The sequence below is a fragment of the Primulina eburnea genome, chromosome 1, assembly GCF_022965805.1.
Source record: "Primulina eburnea isolate SZY01 chromosome 1, ASM2296580v1, whole genome shotgun sequence".
Lineage (NCBI taxonomy): Eukaryota > Viridiplantae > Streptophyta > Magnoliopsida > Lamiales > Gesneriaceae > Primulina > Primulina eburnea.
Genome location: NC_133101.1, coordinates 266,018 through 281,546, shown reverse-complemented (window position 1 = coordinate 281,546; position 15,529 = coordinate 266,018). Strand labels below are relative to the sequence as shown.

At 31.1% G+C, this 15,529-nt stretch overlaps 2 protein-coding genes across 7 annotated transcripts; both read right to left on the bottom strand.

Annotated features, from left to right (window-relative positions):
* Positions 1–738: 738 nt before the first annotated feature.
* Positions 739–5,231, bottom strand: LOC140825634 (pentatricopeptide repeat-containing protein At5g56310-like). Of its 6 annotated transcripts, none has more exons than XM_073187961.1 (4): positions 3,369–5,231; positions 2,598–2,751; positions 1,989–2,507; positions 739–1,405 (listed from the first exon to the last, which is right to left on the bottom strand). In XM_073187961.1, the coding sequence occupies exon 1, from the start codon at positions 4,852–4,854 to the stop codon at positions 3,415–3,417; it is 1,440 nt and encodes a 479-aa protein (XP_073044062.1). In that variant the 5' UTR covers positions 4,855–5,231; the 3' UTR covers positions 739–1,405; positions 1,989–2,507; positions 2,598–2,751; positions 3,369–3,414. The 6 variants fall into 6 exon arrangements, with proteins under 6 accessions (XP_073044062.1, XP_073043818.1, XP_073043897.1 ...); XM_073187717.1 differs by having other exon boundaries at positions 2,598–2,761; positions 3,088–5,230; XM_073187796.1 differs by having other exon boundaries at positions 3,088–5,230.
* LOC140814450 (protein BIIDXI) lies at positions 1,155–2,682 on the bottom strand. Its single transcript, XM_073173453.1, has 3 exons — positions 2,598–2,682; positions 1,989–2,507; positions 1,155–1,405 (listed from the first exon to the last, which is right to left on the bottom strand). Exons 1-3 carry the CDS (start codon positions 2,680–2,682, stop codon positions 1,155–1,157), a joined length of 855 nt encoding a protein of 284 aa, XP_073029554.1.
* Positions 5,232–15,529: the final 10,298 nt, after the last annotated feature.

Here is a 15,529-nt window from a genome sequence, read left to right as displayed (position 1 = left end):
GCTCGTTCCGGCCGCATAACGACCGTTCCGACGAACCATGCATTACATCTTCTTCAAGAATTTTGAATTTGGAAGTCTTGAGTACCTATTTGTGAAATTATCACTATTCTAGCGAACTTTATTATTTCTACTAATATAACATATTAATTTCAAACCAAGTTTTAAAAATCCATCATTTAATAATACAACATGCATCTGTCAAGTGTTAATCACCTAATCCCAGTGGGCGTATTTATTATCGACTACGAAAACTGAAAACGAAGCATGTATAGCCCGCTATCACCACGTCTTACCTCACATTGAGCTTTACAGATTATCAACAGATGCTCTCGCATGATCCTCTGTTTTAACTAGTATCATGACTTCCATATTTTAATGTGTATGTACGACTAATTTACTTGAAAGAAGTGTTAGAATCCAAAAGAACAAGTAAGGTGAATGTGGAAGTGTACAGGCGACGGCCTTTGTTGATCAACATTAGAGGAGCAATAATTGTTTGTAATCAATAAAACCGATGTACTCTGGTGTAAATTTGATTTACATGTGAAACGCCTTTCTTAATATTAACGAAATATATTTGTGAGCCTAGGGCTGCCTATTACTTAGCAAGTACATAGGCTTTAGACTGGTTAATTAAAATAAAGTTGCATCAGTCATCTGTTTGTGTACATCGGACACTATAGATTTACTTGTCCTGCCAATGGAAAATGTGGAAAAAGGTATTTGCCCATTCAAACGTCATTCAAATTTCATAGTATTTCTTCAAAAAAAGAAATCTCTTAGTAGCCAATTTTTTTAAAAAAATGAAAAAAATCTCATAGTAGCTCCCTCATTTTCAGAAGAGCTACAAGTAGCAAGGCAATCACAGAAGCACCATTCAGACGTGATATGTGTCCGCGTGAACTGCGTAAAATGACAGCATCAATGACAGGGCCACAAAACACACCATCTTCTCTTTGTTTAGTAGTATAGCTTTGAAAGCTTATGATTGTTGGACTTGGCCCGGATACCCTGAATGCCAACGAGAATTTCTTGGCCGATCCAGTTCCATCACTTTGGATTGTGAAATTCTGGACTGTAGATCCTGCTAAGACTCCAACTGTAAAATCTCCAGTGCATGAGTCATTTGCATCTCCAAGCATGAATTCCAAGTCTTAACTTGACTCTTTTGAAAGTTCTTTTGCTGTTTGTACACCAGCAGAGACTCCTGAGACCAACTCAACGGCAGACTTGCCTTCTGGGACGAAGTAGCTGTTAGAGTCTATGTACTTCACGGTTCCCATTACTGTCCATTGCTGTAGAGCAGATTCAATCAGGCTTGGTTCTGAATCTAGGAGAACTCCATCATTGGTGAATTCCAGGAAAGATGGCCCAAATTCAAAACCACCGTTGGGCAGAAGATTAACTGTTTTGGATAATAATTAGATTGAACTAACAAATCAAGTGTGAAAGGCGACATGAAAAGCTTTTGTGAGAAGTGAGAAATATGAAAAATTGCAAGTGTACGCATAAGCATACGCATGTTTCATTGTTTTTACTCGATGTGCATCTACATTACTAGTTTGCTACTGTTCCTCTGTATCAAAAATATCATGAAGAAAGTTATGATTAGATTCAAAAAACTAAATTTTGTGAAACCGCCCCTTAAAATCCACACTCGAATGATTTGATCTTGGTGTAATATATTTTTTCAATTTCCACGAAAGATACGTGGATTGAACATTAACAGTGGCCTTTTGAAATTACTTTAACTAGAAGCAAGTCAAACCCAATTTTCTGACCAACAAAACCACAACATTTTTCGGGCCCCGACATTAAGTCTTCCCACGACGCATTTTGGCAAAGTAAAAAATAATAGACAGCTTTCATCCAAGTTGCAACGCTGGCCTAGGTTCAGGCTGTACCAGCCAACGGCCTTTGCGGTCCTCTAAGTAACGGATCCAAGACCAAAGAAAACGAACGAGATCTAAAGATAAGAAAAGGAGTACCTTTATCTTGATTTAGTGTTCCAATGGTGCTGAGTAAGAGATTATCAACTACCGGCCAACATGTAGAATTGATATCTGCATCAATAGCTTGACTTTGGAGCACTAAATTTATGGAATCTCCATCTCCCCAGCTCCCTATCTGGTGACAATAAACTTCCCATAATTTTTTCCCGTATTTCCCAGAAAAAGAAAATTGTGCGGAGCTGTCAGGAGCTGAAACCACGAGGCTGGCATTTGAATTGCAGTTCTGGCCAACAATAGCCAGCGTGAATGTCATCAGGAACTGTACTGTATCACCTTTTGCAGTAAAAGTTTGGTTGATTTTGCCATCCTGACCCAACAATATAGCATGGCCCTTCCGGGGAAAAGATAGATCTTCTCCAACCGTAGCGTATTCAACTGCACCTTCGAATGTCCATCCAGGGATGGTACTGTTTGCGTCTAATGGAAATAATGGGGAAGTGGGGGTTTCCTTCCAGTTGGAAGGTGGCAGCTCGAAATCCGGATTCTGCAAAATATCTGAAATATACAAGAAAAAGTTCGAATCTGATGTGTTACTTGGTGGGTGAGAATATTTTAGACAAGATGAATGAAGTTCGTTTGATTTACCTGCAGAAGCAACGGCCAGGAAGATGGATGTGAAGAACATTGCTGTTAGCTTCATCTGATGAGAGAGGACCCAAGATTCATTCATGTGGAAGATAAATAATGTATCAGTCTGTACGCCACGATGGTCAAACTGTAGCTTCCATATATACGAGAACTTTTTAGTACTTAAAAAAAACAGGGTCGGGTCAAATTCCGGAATCAATAATGTAATTTGACTTTAACCGATGGAAAATAAACCAATATGCATCGACCTATTTTAAAGCGAAGATAATGACCAAGTATCTGACCAAAATCAAATGATTCTTCGACTATTGAACCTCATGTTTTCTTGCAACGTCGTTGTGCAGGAATAGCCATTTTTATCACTAAATAAAATGAAGTGATAAGATAGAGAACAATGAAAATTTTCAAGAATAATTCATATTTCATTTGTATTATGTGGAGTCCATGGTCTTTTCTTGATAAATAATAAGCATAGCTCGGCTGAAACCTGCAAAATTCTTCAGCCATAAAAATCTGGATCAGAACAATGAGCAAGAATGAGCTGAAGCTGAGAAAACCAATTCTACAAGTCAAATCCTAAGTAACCCCACTTCCCAACTTGAAACCGATATCTGTTAAGTTCAATGTCCAGATCTAGGGGCTGGTATTCCATCAGTCTGCCAAGTTCAAATCAAAGTTTTTCAATTCACACGTCTTTCTCCAGTAAAAAAATGATCTCTTTCAAGACAGAGGCACATTCGCCAATTAAAGTTTATTGTGTGGTGTTACCGTTTCTAACCAAGTCTTTGAATCCCCATACATCAAATCCAAGCGATCAGGTAGCACCCACAAGGCTCCTTCCCGCTGTTTTCTTCAAACTTCCTTCCCTCATCATCTTTCTTCGCTTCGTTACATCGTCCCATCGTCCACTCTCGGCATACATATTAGACAAAATAATAAAAACCCCATGATTTTGTGGATCCAGTTCAAGAATTTTCTCCACTGCTCGTTCAGCAACCTCAATATTTCCACAATCCTTACAGGCACTCAACAGTGCTCCCCAAATCACCACGTCAGCTTGCCAAACCATTCCTTTTATTAATTCTTCGGCCTCCAAAACCTGCCCTCCTCGCCCAAGAAGGTCCACAATGCATCCATAATGCTCTATTTTGGGTTCAACACCATAAACCTTCATGGAATTGAAAATTTCACGACCAAAGGACAACAACCCAGCATGACAGCAAGCAGATAAAACACCAACAAATGTGATATCATTTGGCCCTACTCTTTCTTGCTCCAGCATTCTGAACATCCTGATGGCTTCTTCTGCATGACCGTGGACTGCCAGCCCACAAATTATTGCATTCCAAGTAGCAATATTTTTTTCTTTCAAACGATCAAAGCATTGTTTTGCTTTCAACAGAGCTCCATTTTTCGCATACATGCTCACTAATGCAGTCCCAAGAATCACTCCCAATTCAATTCCTTTCTCCTCGATATAAATGTGAATCTTCTCTCCCAAATCCAGGCACCCCGAATGTGCGCATGCTGACAAGACAGAGGAAAACACGATTTCATTAGGTTCAAACGCATTTGAAAGCATAGCATAGAACAGCCTGATCGCTTCCTCAGCAGAACTATTCTGAGCATACCCACAGATCATAGTCGTCCAAATACTCAAGCTCCTGCAAGGAATGTCATCAAACACCTTTCGTGCATCATCAAGACCGCCCGAAACCGAATACGCCCTTATCAAACCATTCACAACGTGCAAATCAGCGTCCAAACCAAATATCAAAAGATGGGCATGCACCTGTTCACAACATTTGATCGAATTCATTTTCGAACAAGCCTTGAGAACAAAAGGAAAGGTGTGTTTTCTGGGTTTAATGCCATGATCTCGCATTTTCTTATAAAAAAGCAAACCTTTATCGGGGTTCGAGCTACCAGCTAGAGCTCTGATTATAGTGTTCCACATGAACAAATTCGGTTGGGAAGTGTGTTCCAATAGTTTGACAGCGTAATGAATGTCTCCGGAAGAAGATAGAGCACAGAAGTTGAGCAAGCGACTTGCAGCGTAGGTATCTTGAATCCGTGCTTTGATGACCATTTGACATTGGATTTGCTTGAGTTGGTCCATTGATTTGCATTGGTCCGCCAGAAGAGGGAGAGATGAGGATTTTACCGGTTGAGATGGAGGCGGTTGATGGAGAGGCAGGTCACCGATCTTACGGCGGTGGGCGACATTGATGAAAGCCGGTTTCCGCCGGAGCATAACTGAAAACAAACGGACTGGGCCCAATCAGCAATCAATAATGTGGTTCTGATGATGCAAGCAACGACAAATGGGCGTGGATATCTTTTGCTCACAGGGAACTGAGATAGTTGCAAAAACAGTATGTTGCAAATAATCTTGGTATTTTATAAACGGTTTCATTTGATTCTGAGTTTGTCCAGGTGGATTCAGTAGAAAATATGCAACCTGAATTTGCAAATGGCAAATGGCAAATGACACGATTGCAAAAGAATAAGCACAAGACAAACATAATATCATAATGAATGATAAGGACTCGATCCAGGGAACATGTTGGAGTTAAACAAACCCTAAACCAAATCCCAAACTCGATTCACTTTCCACCCACTAGACTCAAAATCGATCTACTCACCATCCATTCGATCTAAAATTAAAAATCCACCACAAACACATGATAATCTCTGTCCACTCGACCCATTTACCACCCACTCGAGTTTGTTTTTTTCCCAACTATCAATTAATTCAAAATAAAATTGAACAAAATTAAATTTAGACACCAAAATATTTAATTTTAAATACTTAAATTCATTCTTACTTTTTCCGCCTTGTAGTTCTACATTTCTTATTCTTGTTTTTTTTTTTTTTTTCAGATTTCGGTTAATTCTTGTCAATTCACAAAATTTGAAGTTTATATCTTGGTCTCTAAGAATTTATTTTGATGATTATTTTAAGCTTCTCTATCCAAACTATATAGTCTACATTTATTTTACTTTTATTACATTACTTTGTTTAATACATTGTATCTTTTAGTATTTCATTTTATTTTAGTGATTATCTATTTTCTTCTTTCTATGAATTTTTTTACTTAATTATTTGATGTTACGTTAATTTCCTTGATTTAATGAGTTTAATTTATTGATGGTTCGTGTTTTGTCATCGTTTCTTTTCTTTCATCTTTTTTACAGTTCAATTAATCTATATAATATATTTATCATCTTTCACAAAATTACGAGATTATTTTAATTTTCAAATATTTATTTTGATGTCATTTTAAGTTATTCTCTTTCGAATTATAAATTAATCTATATTTATTTTAGTTTTATTATATTATGAACTTTTAACCTCATTGTTTAAATATTACTGATGTACCACATCATATTAACTAAGTCGTGATTATTAATAAATAGTATATTATTATTATTACTATTATTATTATTATTATTATTATAGCAACTCAACGGAGCGTATGTGTGGGTAAATGATTGCTACCATCACCTCCACTCAAAATTTTTCATGATGAAATAGTTGGGAAAAGTGTTGTTAGGATAGTATATCGGTTTGCTTTCGGATGAGATCATTTGTTTGTGATCGGGTATAACTCGATTAATATTATGTTAATTTAACTAAATTAATAACGTGTTGTAATTATTTGAGAAAAATATATTTAAGGATTGAGATTGAAAATGATAGTAACCTTATTTCATTATTTGGTTGAATTAACGACAAATATTACAAAATACTTTAATATGATACTTTATTTTATTTTTAATTTCTTAAATTATGATATTTAATTAATATCTCAATATATATTGAGCTTACACTTTTCTACAAGTTTCATTAAAATCCTGTCAGTAAATATCATTTTTCTTATGATCTTTTTCCAATGAAAATGAACATTGCGTGCATGTAGATTCTTTATGATTTTTTTTTGCAAAAAAAAAAATCTACATTTTATTTACCGTATAATTTGATTAGTTTGATTTATTTCAACTTTATTCATATAAAGAAAAAGTAATGATAAATTAAAAAGAATGAAAATTAATTCTACTTTTGAACTAATTTTATGATATAATCCTTTAAAAAATTTTAATCAATATAATTCTTATAATAAATATGAATTATATTGATAATTTATTATTATATATTACAATTTTACATATGATATTTTTAACTGAATATTACATATTATTTTATTTATAAATGTGTTTTAATATACATCTTTATTTGAGTGATATTATGTTAAAATTTTATTTTACTGAAATTATTAATCATAAATATTAATTTATAAATGATTGATTCTAATATAAAATTAATTATCTATAATATGTATTCTAAAAAAACATAGAAATTAAATAAAATTCGCAATGAGTTAAAAGTTAGCAAAAGCACAAGTGATATTTAACTTAATAACAAATTTAATAATGATAATTTAGTAAATTAAGAGAATTTTATTTGACATTTGTCTATATATACTCTATTTAAGTACATTTTAGTTTTGATTTTGGTAAAATTCACTATTCTGTTAATTTTATTTTTATTGTTTTTCCTTTTGAAAGATATTTGGATGAAAAATATTTTTGCTAATTTATCATTTAAGAGAGCTGTCGTTATGTCGTAGATTGAAAAATGTCATATAAATAAGTGAATATATATTATTTATTGTCATGATGTATTTTTATGTATTGTGTTTTGATATATTAAGATTGATAAACACTCATAAACAAGATATTATTCAAACGATTTTAAACATTATCTAATTCTCGTGATTATATTTTTTATTATTAGTCACCCACGTGCATCGCACGTGTACGTTCCTAGTCTATTATAAATCTATGAGTTTGAATTGTGAATTTACTTGGTTACCCTTTTCCACCTTTTCCAACTATTACTTAATTAATATCTTATTTATTTATTTAGGTGACTTTTCAATTTTCTTATATAATTATCTAATTTGTTTCATTAATACATTTTATTTTACTATGCATTATTTCACATCAATATATTTTCTAAGCTTTATAATAAAAAATGGTTTGAACTTAAATTTTTTTAAACTTCAAGTTACATGAATATATAAATTTTTGGTTAACTGTTCGGATTTAATTTTTAAAACTTCAAGTTAAAAAAACATATATGTTTTATACCTAAAAATAGTTCAAACTTTATTTTTTAAACTTCAAGTTAAATTAACATATATATATAATTTTTTTGTTAACAATTCGAACTTAATTTTTTAAACTTTAAGTTTAAAAAAACATATATATGTTTTATAAATAAAAATAGTTCAAAATTTATTTTTTAAACTTCGATTTAAATGAACATATAAATTTTTTGTTAGCGGTTCGAACTTAATTTTTAAACTTTAAGTTAAAAAAAACATATATGTTTTATAAATAAAAAAAGTTCCAATTTTATTTTTTAAATTTCAATTTAAATGAACATATCAATTTATGATTAGTAAACTTCAAGTTACATGTACATATAAATTTTTGTTAGCGGTTCGAATTTAATTTTTTAAAACTTCAAATTAAAAAAAAAATATCTGTTTTATAACTAAAAATAGTTCAAACTTTATTTTTTAAACTTCAAGTGAAATGAACATATAAATTTATGGTTAGTATTTTTTAAACCTAAAATATATTTTCTATTTTCTAATATATTTTCTATGCTTTATAACCAAAAATGGTTCGTACCTAATTTTTTAAACTTCAAGTTATATGAACATATAAATTTTTGGTTAGCGGTTCGGACTTAATTTTTAAAACTTCAAGTTAAATAAATTTTTAGTTAGTGATTCAGACTTAATTTTTTAAACTTCAAATTAAAAAAATATATATGTTTGATAACTAAAAATAGTTCAAACTTTATTTTTTAAACTTCAATTTAAATGAACATATAAATATATGGTTAGTATTTTTTTAACCTACAATATATTTTTTATTTTTTAATATATTTTCTATGTTTTTTTAAACTTCAAATACATAAACATATAAATTTTTGGTTAACGGTTCGGATTTAATTTTTAAAACTTCAAGTTAAAAAACATATTTGTTTTATACCTAAAAATAGTTCAAACTTTATTTTTTAAACTTCAAGTTAAATGAACATATATATAAATTTATGGTTAGTATTTTTTAAACCTACAATAAATTTTTCTATTTTTTAAAATATTTTCTATGTTTTATAATCAAAAATGGTAAGGACTTAATTTTTTAAACTTCAAGTTACATGAACATATAAATTTTTGTTAGATTTTTTGTTAGCTGTTCAGACTTAATTTTTCAAACTTCAAATTAAATAAACATATATGCTTTATAACCAAAAATAATTTAAAATGTATTTATTAAACTTCAAATTAAATAAACATATAAATTTGTGGTTAGTATTTTTTAAACATATAATAAATTTTCTATTTTTTTTAACAAAAAATGATTCATACTTAACTTTTTTAGCTTAAAGTTAAATGAATATATAAATTTGTCATTATCTCATTTATATTTATCTATAACATTCATCCATACATTTTTAGTGATCTAATATTTGATTTGCATATGTTTCGATATATAAATTTAGCTTAAATAAATATTTGTAGATGTTGGTGCTTTATTGTTTTTGAAATAATTTTGAGGACATCACGATGTGAATATTTAGTTTTTTATTTTTTGTAATATTAATAATAATGTATTGTGATTTCACCGACTTATTAAAATGAACATACTCATATAATGTTGCTCTAACGTTTGTTGATTTGATTGATTTACATACGATTAATGTATGTTTTTAATTTTTTAAAATTTAAGCTAAATGAACATATTAATTTTTAGTTAGAGGTTCAGACTTAATTTTTTAAACTTCAAGTTAAATAAAGTTAATTTATTTAATTGATAGATTGATACATCATTATGCATTATTTTCCCTATTATTAGTTAATAATTGATATATTTTTAGTTTAATTTAGTTTATTTATTTATTTAATTGATACATAACTATGCATTATTTCAAATAAAAATTTGAATGATATTAATATTTCTTACATATTTTTTTATTATGTATTCTTTCACATGAAAAAGTAGGCTATTATTAATATTTTTTAAAGGTATATATATTTTCTATGTTTCATAATAAAAAATAGTTCAAACTTAATTTTTTAAACTTCAAGCCAAATAAACATACGTTTTATAAGCAAAAATGGTTCGAATTGTATTTTTTAAACTTCAAGTTAAATGAACATATAGATTTGTGGTTAGTGGTTCAGATAATAAAATATAAATCAAACAAAGAGAAGAATTTTGTTTTCTGTTATATATTTTATTTATTCAGCAATGAGCCTTTTATAGGCAAATATACATATGAAGAAAACCATAAAAATAGCAACAATATTTGACCACTAAACCATGAAATAACAAATATGCTAAGATAATTATTTTCTGTAATACTTTGTTAATAGTAAACAATGACTAACAGACTTTATTTGACAAGACAGATAACTAAGTACTTCGACAAACCTTTAACAATTCAATAATATCTCCCTTAAACCGATAACGTAAACATCGGCTTAATAAGAACATCATCCCTCAAATTTGTTTTGTAGTATGCTAATACCAAGTAGCTCCCTTAGTTTATGAAATGCAGGCAATTTCAGGGACTTGGTTTTCACTTTTGCAATAGATGAGATCAATTGTTTCATTCTTTGTGAAGTCACTTAAAATTGATATTTCACATCAATGAGCTTGCTTCTTCCATGAAGGACTAGATTCTTTGATAGTTTTATGGCTAAACTATTATCATAATAAATTGCAAAAAGATCATGATTCTTGAATTTAAGCTCTTCAAGAATTTTTCTCAACCAAATAGCTTGACATGCACGTGAAGTTGATGCAACAAATTTAGCTTCAATGGTTGATAAAGTAACAATTGATTGTTTCTTCGAAGTGCATGGAACAACCGCTTGATCTAAGAAAAAAAATCATATCCTTAAGTTCTTTTTCTATCATCTCGATCTCCTTCAAATCTGATTGTTCTCCTTTCTTATAGAAGAGACCAAGTTCTTGTGTTCGTTGTCGACATCATAAAATCCTGTTAACAACTTAAAAATGCATTTCTGTAGGATTCTCAATGTATCTGCTTATGAGACTGAAAGAATACATAATATCCGACATTGTTGCTGTCAAATACATAAAGCTTCTAACAATTTGCTTGTAAAATGTGTTGTCAATCTTCTTTCCTTCACAAATTTTTGTTATCTTCAAACCATATTCTACGGGAGTACTTGCATAATTACATTTCTTCATATTAAATCTGCACAAAACTTTTTGAACACGTTTCTTTAGTGAAATAAAAATCTCATAAGTAAATTGAACTACTTCATACCAAGAAAATGATGCATCTTGCCAAGATCCTACATATCAAACTCAACCATCATGGACTTCTTAAATTTTCCAAACATGACACTATCATTTTCAGAGAATATAATATCATTAACATATAAACAAACAATGAGATTTTTCCTTCATCTTCAATTTTGTACAAAGTTTATACTCATATGAACTTTTTTGAAAACATACCTTAAAAAATAAGTCTCAATTCGACTATACTAAGCTCGTGGGACTTGCTTTAACCCATACAAAGTTTTTTTCAATTTATACACTTTATGCTCATTTCCAACTTAATATAACAAGGAGGTTGATGGATACATATATGTTCTTCCAAGTCTCCATGTAAGAACGTCGATTTCACAGCCAAATAGAAGATATACCATAAATATTGCGCTACTAAGTCAATTACCAATCTGATCGTATCATGTCTTGCAACTGAGCAAATATTTTTTTATAACCGACTCCAAACTCTTGTTTGTAATCTTTTGCTACCAACGGTGCCTTGAATTTGTCGGCTTTCCATTTTCTTTCAATTTAATCTTGTAAATCTACTCCACACATCGTTTTTTGACCTTTTGGAAGCTCGATGAGTTCCCAAGTTTTATTTTTATCGATGGATGTGATTTCAGCATCCATTGCCTTTTCCTATTTTGATTCTTTGACACCTTCTTCAAAAGCTACTGGATCACAATATGAAAGTAGAGCAAAATGAACAAATTAATCTTCAATTTGGTTATCACCAGTTACTTCATAATTTGTCATCCATGTTGCTCTTCTTCTAAATCGTTGAGATCTTTGTTCATTTTCTGTCTCATTGACTGAAATATGTTGATTGATTATTGATTGTTGCTTGTACTCTACATATTATGCATTCTCCAAAGGATGATGCATTTCTTCTCCATTTTCTCCATCAAAATCAGCTTGAATTGGTTGTTTTACAGTATTTTCATCAACGAAAAACTACTGAACATCATGAATATTTTTGGCATTATCGTGATGGTATCTATTTGGTTCAACTTTGAACACAATTCTTTTTCTGCGCATATATTTTACCTTGTTAACTTGTGACTCAACTGAGTTGAGATAAAGCGATTGTATTTTGTTAGCTCAAAACAATAATACCGAAAGTTTTAATAGGTATTCGTTCACCCCCTCTAAACATCTATCCGGTCCTAACAACATATGAGATAGAGTACATGCTGATAGTCATATACTAAAAAACGAAAGCTAGAGAAATCCACCATTCATTGTTGCAATTGCAACTATTAAATAACAAAAGTACACTTGGTTATTGTATGTTGTTGAATTAATTAAATATAATTTGACATAGTATATTGATAAAATAATGAATTCCTTCAAAAACATTGCTTAAGAATTTATATGCGCATTAACCGAGTCGTTTATTAATTATTTTAATTTAAATTATTTAAATTGTGTTTGTTCCATCTTTTTTTTTTAAATTTCAATTTAGTTTATTAATTTATTCATGTTTTTGTTCAAGTTAATTAAAGAATTGTTTTTAATGTAGATTTTTAATATATCAAGTTTTGTCAGACGATATCCGTACTTGTTATTAAAACTTGACATGTACACAGAAATAACAAACAAAATACATAACGAAAAGTATATTATTTAAAATAAACATGTGAAAAATGTAAATTTCATATATGTAATTAATATGAATTTATAAAAAATATAATTTTCAATTTTATTTATTATATCAACTAATTTTATCTCACTTGCATGCATGTGTGCTACTAAAGTTTGATTAGCACTCGCAGGGGCGAAGTCAAGGAGCAAAGGTTGCATTGCACTTACAATGACTAATTTTATGACATAAAACTCAATTTCGATTTTGGTTATTTTTTAAAACAAAAAAAATATATATCGTAAAATCATGTATACCAATAACTAAAAATTATTTTTTAATCAAATAATAAAATGGATTGAATAATAAAAGTTCGGTTAACAATAGTCATAGATTATCAATACTTATATACAGAGTATGAAAAAGATATAATCTGAAATAAGATCGAATGTCATACTATTATATTACTTCTATCCTTTTTCTTTTTTTTTTGTCATTTTCATCTCGTTTGTCTTTATCTACTGTTTTCCTCTGTTATATCATTTTCTTCATTGTTTTCTGGATCGACTACAACCTCACATTATCCAATATCAGTTTGAGCACAAGAAATATCTAAAAATTTATGGTTAAGAACCATTTGAAGTCAATATATATGATTGCTTATTTAGTTGTTTACCAAACTAAATGTTATTGAATAAGCAATTTATATATAAATAAGTAGACGAGGTAGTACTTGTCAAACATAGAGTATCGACGTGGGGTGCAACCAACCACCCAATACTCGATCAATTGAAAGGAATTGCTCCAAACCGAAGCTACATGGAAAACCAAAGAAGACTTGTGGAAATTCCAAAACTTACAACAACAATTTGATGAGACAAGGGCGTCAATTAACCAAATAAGCGGGGGAGAATGTCACGAGAATGTCAGGAATTAGTGTATATGATATAACATTCTGGTTAATAAATCATATTTTTAGATAAAGTATATCTCAGTCGTTCATTATAGAACTCTACGAGTATAAATAGGGTTGAGATTTCATTTGTTAACCACCTAGTTTGTATGCAATATTCTACTTTCTTAACGTAAAGGTTTTTCCAAGCTTTTTGAGTGTTTTTACTTAGACACTTGCACACAATTGTGCTACTAAAGGTTCATTTGCTAGCACTTGCAGGGGTGAAGTCAAGGAACAAAATCCGCACTTGCACTAATAATGACCAATTCCATGACATAAGACCAAATTTCGATTTTTATTTTTATTTTTAAAATAATGTATACCAATAACTTAAATTTAAATTTTAATAAAATAATAAAATCAATTGATGAATATGTAATGTCTAATATGAAAATAAGATTGAATGTCATACTATCATATTACTTCTCTCTCTCTCTCTCTCTCTCTCTCTCTCTCTTCATTTCCACATCCTTTTGTCTCTCTGTTGTATCTCTAATTTGCATCGATTTTTTTCATTGCCTTTCTTTTTTCTATTGACTGCAACCTCCCATTTTCACATGCTAGTTTAAGTGCAAGAAATATGTCCTTCAAAAAAAATTTAACAAAAAATATGTGGAATACCATAGAAGTATGTAAAAAATCCATAGTTAAGAGTTATTTGGACTAAACTCGTACGATTTCTCAATTAGTTGTGTATACCTAATTGTGTACATATATGTAGAATAAGTCTGAACTAGAAGCAAACTGATAGATAGATAAATAAGTACGGTTTGTTTCACCCTACCCGTGCAGGCAGTAGTCTGAACTAGAAGCAAACTGATAGATAGATAAATAAGTACGGTTTGTTTCACCCTACCCGTGCAGGCACTGCCTGCACGGGTAATGAACGGCCCGGATCATTCCACATGAGTGATCCGGACCCACCTCCATGTTAAAAAAAATAAAAAAATTGACTCGAAAAAATCCGAACCGTTAGATCGACCTCTGCGGGCAGTGCCCGCAGGGGTAGGGTCAAGTTAACCAATAAGTACTAGACAAGGTGTTTGCCAAACGCATAAATTAAGCGACAACATGCATGTGGTGCACCATAAAACCAAATACTTGATCAAGTGGAAGGGAATTCCCGATTATCTGATATAATAATTAGATCGAATGTACGCCATATTATTTTATTACTTATAATCTCTTTCTTTTTTGTTATTTCTATCTCCTTTGTCTCTTGATCTGTTGCTTTCCTTATTTCCATCACTTTCTTCATTATTTCATCGATCGACTGCAACCTCCCATCATCTCATGCCAGTTTGGGCTCAAGAAATATTTTCATTTTTAAAAAATAATATTGATAAAACACACGTAATTTCATAGTTAGTTAAGATCTATTTGGAGTCAACACACGTAATTGCTTAGTTAGTTGTGGTGATACTCACGGGAAATTTAGGGTCCGATCCCAACGAACGTCACTAGTTCAGACGTGGCCTTTAAGATGACCCTGAGCCTGAAATCAAGAAAAAGACCGTTAAGAGGGGGCCAGGAGGGTGTCCTGGCGTAACCTCTCCGACGCTCAAGTCAGTGACTGAGGATATATGCGGGGAGCAGCTAAGGATGCTGCTGAAAACAATATTGAATGAATGAATTAACATTCAAACCTGGTATTTATAGGAGAATACATGGGCCCTTGGTGGGCCTGTCTTCCATTTGGGCTAGGGCCCTTGGTAGGCCTGCCTTCTCTTTGGGCTAGGGATGGGCCAGGGGTAGTGGGCTCATCTGGCAGCAGTTTGGCTTGTTCTTATCCAGACATGACAGTTGGGCTTGACAGTTGGCGGTTCTAGGGGCAGTTACTCGAGTTTATCTGATATTGTTGCCTTGTATTTCGTTTATATAGGCCATGAGTTGCACAAGGCTTGAGGATACACGAGTGCTAAGCCTTTTTGTGTGCAAGCCATTGGCAGATTGTTTCCTTGTATTGTGAACTATTGTGTTAGTGCAAGGTTGGGCAGATTT